The sequence below is a fragment of the Quercus suber genome, unplaced genomic scaffold (assembly GCF_002906115.3).
Source record: "Quercus suber isolate HL8 unplaced genomic scaffold, Cork oak 2.0 scaffold_204, whole genome shotgun sequence".
Taxonomy (NCBI): Eukaryota; Viridiplantae; Streptophyta; class Magnoliopsida; order Fagales; family Fagaceae; genus Quercus; species Quercus suber.
Genome location: NW_027069662.1, coordinates 448,129 through 454,084, shown reverse-complemented (window position 1 = coordinate 454,084; position 5,956 = coordinate 448,129). Strand labels below are relative to the sequence as shown.

Genomic DNA, 5,956 nt, shown 5'->3' with positions numbered 1-5,956 from the left:
CAAACACCCTCTTCTTCTGTCGCACTGGTTTGGAGGAAGGGCATACACTTAGACGGTGGGTAATGACACTAGGATCTATACCCGGCATGTCTTCGTGACTCCATGCAAACACGTCTCTGTTTCTTTTCAAAAAACAAATGAGATCTTTCTTGATTTTCGCTTCCAGATCTGCTCCAACCCTGGTACACCTCTCAGGGTTATCATCATCTAAAGGAATATCTTCCAACGCTTCAATGGGTTCTGCCACAACTTTCTTTTCTTCAATAGTCATTACCTAAACTTGCTCGTCCGCAGCCAGCATGGCTAGATAACACTCTCTTGCGGCTAATTGGTCTCCCTGTACTTGGCCTACCCCATGTTCCGTTGGGAACTTGACTGACAAGTGGTAAGTAGATGTAACTGCCTTCCACCTATTTAGGGTTGGCCTCCCAATTATTGCATTGTAGGAAGACGAACAATCAACTACAAGGAAGTTCACCTCCTTGGTAACTTGCTGCGGATATGCCCCCACTGTCACCGGTAATGAAATGCTACCCACAGGTTGCACCTTCATCCCACCAAAGCCTATTAGGGGGGAGCTCGCTGGACGGAGCAAGTCTCGTCCTAACCTCATCTGCTGGAAGGCTGGATAGTACAAGATATCAGCAGAACTCCCATTATCTACCAACACCCTTCTAGTCTTGTAGTCCGCGATAAGGAGGGTGATGACAATAGCATCGTCATGAGGGTGATGGACTCTCTCCGCATCCTCGTCCGTGAAGGTGATCGCCTGCTCGTCCGTAGTCCCTGCACATGATGATCGTCCAGAGAGCTGAACGCTCTGGACTGCTTTCAAGTAGGCTTTCTTTGACTTAGAGGACTGTCCCGCAGAACTTCCTCCTAGAATGATCCTTATTTCTCTGAGCGGTGGTCGTGACAATTCTTCTACCTTCGCTTTCAGTTTCTCGTCCTTGTGATCTCGTCCAAGGAAATTTTTCAACTTCCCTTGTCTGATGAGATTCTCAATCTGCTGCTTCAGATCGAAGCATTCGTCTGTATCATGTCCGTGGTCTCTATGGAAACGACAATACTTGTTTCTATTGCGCTTATTAGGATCTCCCTTCATCTTCTCTGGCCACTTTAAAGAAGGCTCGTCTTTAATTTGCATGAGGACTTGCTCGAGTGGCAGTTCAAAGGAGTGTATTGCTGGTTCCTCGCTGATGGTCCTGTCCTCTTCTCTCGATCTTTTTTATCCTCTGTTCGTCCCTTCTCTGGACGAGGAGCCTGTTCTGAATGACGAGCAGAATTTGTTTCCATTCTCTCAGCCCTCTTCCTCTTTTTAGCTATAATCGCATCTTCTGCATTCATGAAGTTTTGGGCTGAATGGACGAGTTCGGCCATGGACTGAGGCTCCTTCTCGTAAAGTTTATGTATAAACAAGTCAGAATTGACCCCATTATGAAAAGCTGCCAACAGTAGCTTATCATCTACCTCGTCCACGGTCAGGGCTTCCCTATTGAAGCGTGTGATGAAGGAACGCAAGCTTTCATTTTCCCCCTGTTCTATCGTTAACAGACTGGAAGTAGAACGTCTGTGACGCTGACCCCCTATGAAGTTGTTAACAAACAATTTGCTTAATTCTCCAAAAGAACTTACTGAATTCGGGGGTAATTTGCTGAACCATACTCTAGCCGGACCCTTGAGAGTGGCAGGGAAGGCTCTACACATTATTTCATCTGGAACTCCTTGAAGATGCATAGTGGTCTTGAAGGTAGCAATGTGGTCAAAAGGATCTCGATTCCCATCGTATGAATCTAAAGAAGGCATTTTAAACTTCGGTGGCAGGGGATGGCCATTGATGGAAGCCGTAAAGGGAGAGTCAGTTCTGTGAACCAAGTCTTCCACTGGGTTCGCCCTCCTCATGTTCTCCTTCATTTCGTCTATGGCCTTCTTCATCTGATCCATCTCTTTCTTCAAGTCAGATGCCCTCCGCGAAGTAGTATCCCTTGATTGACTCTCATGTTGCAAGTTCTGTCTGCCCTCTTGACTCTGAGTTTGCCCTTCTTCATGTTCTTGATGTGTCTGCCTTCTTAAATTAGCCTCTCTTCGTAAGTCTTGATTCTGGCTAGTTAACTCCGCCATCGCAGCCGCCATAGAGTGCATATGTTGGACAGACGGGGCCTGCATATCCGGTGCAGATTGGCGATCGCGATGAGGATTACTCGATGCGTCTCTACTCTGCTGAGGGCCTGGGCTAGTTGCCCTTGATCTAGTCCGAACCATTTCAAACCTTTCACGAGAGAAAGAAATCGCAGAACTAAACAAGTTCAAGAGCGACAAATACGTTTCTTTCCCACAGACGGCGCCAACTGATAATTCTAGAAAATCAATGGATTGAAAATCTTCGGACTTCGACAATCTTGAAGGTTGAATCCTGTAAAAACAAAATAAGATCAGAGGAGACCGGTGGATACCGGCCCAGGGTCCTCCGATGGCAAAGTTAATCTTTTTGCTAATCGTCCAAAGAAAGAGAACGCTATCAAGAAGTTTTCAGAATGTTTTTTATACCTCGCTTTTCTGCCAATGAGCCCTTTATATAGTGTTCGGCGAAAGCAGTTACCTTGTAATCACTCCAGTCATTGCGGGTTTTGGGGGTAACCGCCACAACTGCCATGACAGTTACAATGCTTAGAACTGATTATTTACTGTAGAACGGTTAATGAGTATTGCACCCGTTGAGAACGGACGCAACGCCTCAAACGAGATGGTTATAATGCCCGGCTCGTCCGTCGTTAAGGATGGACGAGACATTTTTACTGTGCCTCGTCTTCGTCCCTTAGGACGATGCAGGCAAGGATGAGTGTTGACTCGATTGGTGAAGGCTCTTTTTTCCACGGATGAGAATTTGTAGACAACCTGAGCTGCTTCTTTTCTTCTCCATTCCTTGGACGAGATGTGTGGACAACTTGGGACTTAGATATTTTTGCATCCACATCAACTTTGTATGATCCTAACTAGTTGTAAATTTTATTGTTATCAATAAGAAATAGATATCATAAATGGCTTATATAGTCATAGATGTAGTTACGTTAATGGTATGTCAAAAGTTTTTTTTTTTTTTTCTTTTGAATTTTCAAGGAAACATGAAAGACATTTCTCTAGTTTGGTCTCAATCAATTAAGAAATCCATAATATATTAACAGAAGTAATAATGAGCCTTAAATTTTTTTTTTTTTTTTTTTTAACATATGAAGTGGTTAGGTTAATGGTATGTCAAAGGTTTTATTAAAAAAAAAAATTAAAATAATTCCAAGGAAATGTAAAAGGCCTTTTATTGAAAAAAGAAATTGTGACTTTTTGAATTGTAGAAATATGATTGTTTTTGTAGGGACCAGATTTGGGACACTTCTTCAGGTTGGGAGAGTGGACCTTAGCCCAACTTGCCCTTCAATGAATTTGTAGAGTGTGGGCTCAAGAACTAGGCCCTAGTAAGGGGTACAACTGCCCTGCATGGTTACATATGGATTTGTCAACTTAAACATGGATTGGGATGCATAATGATGCTCCTCGAACTGGTCTTCCGAAGCTTAATGTTCTTATTATTTCTTTCAAGATTGATTACAAAGGTCTAGAGGGCACGGGTCATTACAGAACTTCTTCATGTTGATTTTTCGTCCCCCTTTTAGGAGAGACTCCCTACGTTATATACCTCTCTAAACTGATCCTAACCCTCCATTTGTCGATCAGTCAGGCCACCACTTGAGAGCCTATCCCATCAACTGCATCCCTATTCCTCCAGTGGGTTGCAGCACCCAAGGCAGCACTGTTCAGGAGTCCTGTCCTCATTAATGCGGCCAGGACGTTAGTTGAGGGCATTCAATGCAGAGGTGACAGCTCGCCTAAGGCTTGCTCCTTCGCCGTGCTGCAGTTGCCGACGCGTGGCACTGGACCCTTTCCTCCTCGGATATTCAAGAAGTCCCCTTTGGTGGGGTGGTGCTCGTGTTCTTCCGAGGTCTCGGACGCCCGAGGACGGGGCCATCCTCGGATATGTTCCTCGGGGGTCGGTTCTCGCGCTTTCATCCTCAGACTCCTCATGCATCCTCAGCGCGGGCCCTTGGGCCTGGCTTGGAGTGGCCAAGGTTACTTGATTTTCTGGCCCCACAATAGCACCTCAAAATCTTGCTGCACGTATCCTTGGGCGGGGAGAAGGATTTTGACATCCTCGGGCCTGCTCCGTGCTCAGTCGAGCCTTACTCCCAGTCAGTACTGGGGCCTATTCATCTGCCCAAGGCGCGTTGCTGACGTTTCAGAGCGCGTAACGTGCCCTTCATTAAATTCAGGCGGCTCTGTGCTCCCCATGTCTAACGAGGCGTTACCAATCCAACAGTGGAGGTTTGTCTTGCATTTATGGGCGGGAAAACCCGCATGGCTCTTCGATTTGGGGTATAAATACCCACTCGAACCGCTTCTTCCTGTTTCTTATTTGCAATCAAGAATTCTCGCGCGTCCTTCCTGAGTTCAGCCACACTCTCACTTACATCTCCAGCACAAAAAACCTGTCCGAGGAGCTCCTCTTCTTTCCAGTAAGTCACTCTATCCCTCTTTGAGCTCTCTTCCTCTTTACCCCTTCTTCTCCTTCACCTGTTCTTTCTTAGTTCCTTTAGGCGTCAACTGGGATGGGTAGGTTTAAGAAATACATCTACACTGAGGAGGCGATGGAGAAATTCATCGTCGACTATAAGATTCTCGGCAATGTAGGTCTGAGATATTGTGAGGATGGGGATTGGCTCTTACAAAGACAGGAGGCGAAGTGGTAATTCCCATTGTCGCCTTTCTCGAAGGGGGGATGAGGATCCCCATGGGGCCGGTGATGAGGGACTCCTTCACGCACTTCCGGTTGACCCCTACCCAGTGTGGAATAAACATCTTTAGGATTTTGGGCTGTGTGGACGCCTTGAATGAGAAGATGGGGCTAAGGTTGACCCATCATGACGTGAACTGGTGTTACAATCTTCAGCTTCTTAAGGGCAAGTCTTATTACCTGAAGATGAGGGATGACAGGGTGCGGCTCATCCAGTGCCTCCCTGAGTCCAGCAAGGGCTAAACGAGGATTTCCTCATCGTGTTCGGGGAGTGGCATGATGGCCTTCACTGCCCAACAACAGAGGGAATACCAGGTGGGGCAGTGGGAGTAGGAGGGGTTTCAAGTTCTCTTGTCTTTTTCCTTCCCTTTTTTTTTTTTTACTAATGTGGTGGTGTTTTCCCCTTGCAGACCCGCACGCTTTTGAGCACCACTTCCACATGGTCAACCGGGAGGATTTGCAGAAGGTGCTGAGGGCGTCAGTTTTTATAAACGAGGATGACGATCAAGTTAGGGCTGCCCACAAAATCTTTGGGTATACTCCTGTCCAGAAATCATTCCCGGTTCCGAAGCACGTGATCCGAGCCAACGACCCTCGGCTTCAGAGAATTACTGTGACCAAGGACGGATTTCTATTCCTCGAGGAGCCCTCCGAACCAGAAGTTGTTACTCTAGCTGTCCCCTCTTCTTCCCAAGTATTCGCCGAGGCTGCCAAGGAGGATCCAGAGAGGGAGGAGGACGCGTTCGACGTTTTCGCCCAGCTTGATCAGTCCGAGGACCCTTCCGGGGACTTGGGCGACCCTCGTTTGACCGAAGTAGACCTCCTCGCTTCAGAAGCCCCTCCTCTACCAACAATGGGTTACAAAAGGAAGCCCTCCACCAGCTTGTTGGACCTGATCGAAGGCCAACCGGGGAAGTCCCAGCAAAAGCTTCCCTCTCCTCCTCCGAAGACTAGGTCGACTTTGACTCAGCAGAAACTTCCCCCACCTCCTCCTCCTCCTTCCCAGACGAGCCTGCCTTCTGGGTCCGTGCCTGCCAAACCCAAGAAGAAGAAGGATAAGGGCAAAAGGCTTATAGAGGATAAGCCAGTGTCCTCGCAGGAGGAGGACAACACTCT

General features: G+C 47.2%; 2 protein-coding genes across 2 annotated transcripts; both read right to left on the bottom strand.

Moving 5' to 3' along the window:
- Positions 1-274: 274 nt before the first annotated feature.
- LOC136070028 (uncharacterized) lies at positions 275-1,105 on the bottom strand. The gene has a single exon (XM_065779284.1). The coding sequence runs from the start codon at positions 1,103-1,105 to the stop codon at positions 275-277; it is 831 nt and encodes a 276-aa protein (XP_065635356.1).
- Positions 1,106-1,119: 14 nt separating this feature from the next.
- LOC136070027 (uncharacterized) lies at positions 1,120-2,619 on the bottom strand. Its single transcript, XM_065779283.1, has 2 exons — positions 2,600-2,619; positions 1,120-2,413 (listed from the first exon to the last, which is right to left on the bottom strand). The coding sequence occupies exons 1-2, from the start codon at positions 2,617-2,619 to the stop codon at positions 1,120-1,122; spliced, it is 1,314 nt and encodes a 437-aa protein (XP_065635355.1).
- Positions 2,620-5,956: the final 3,337 nt, after the last annotated feature.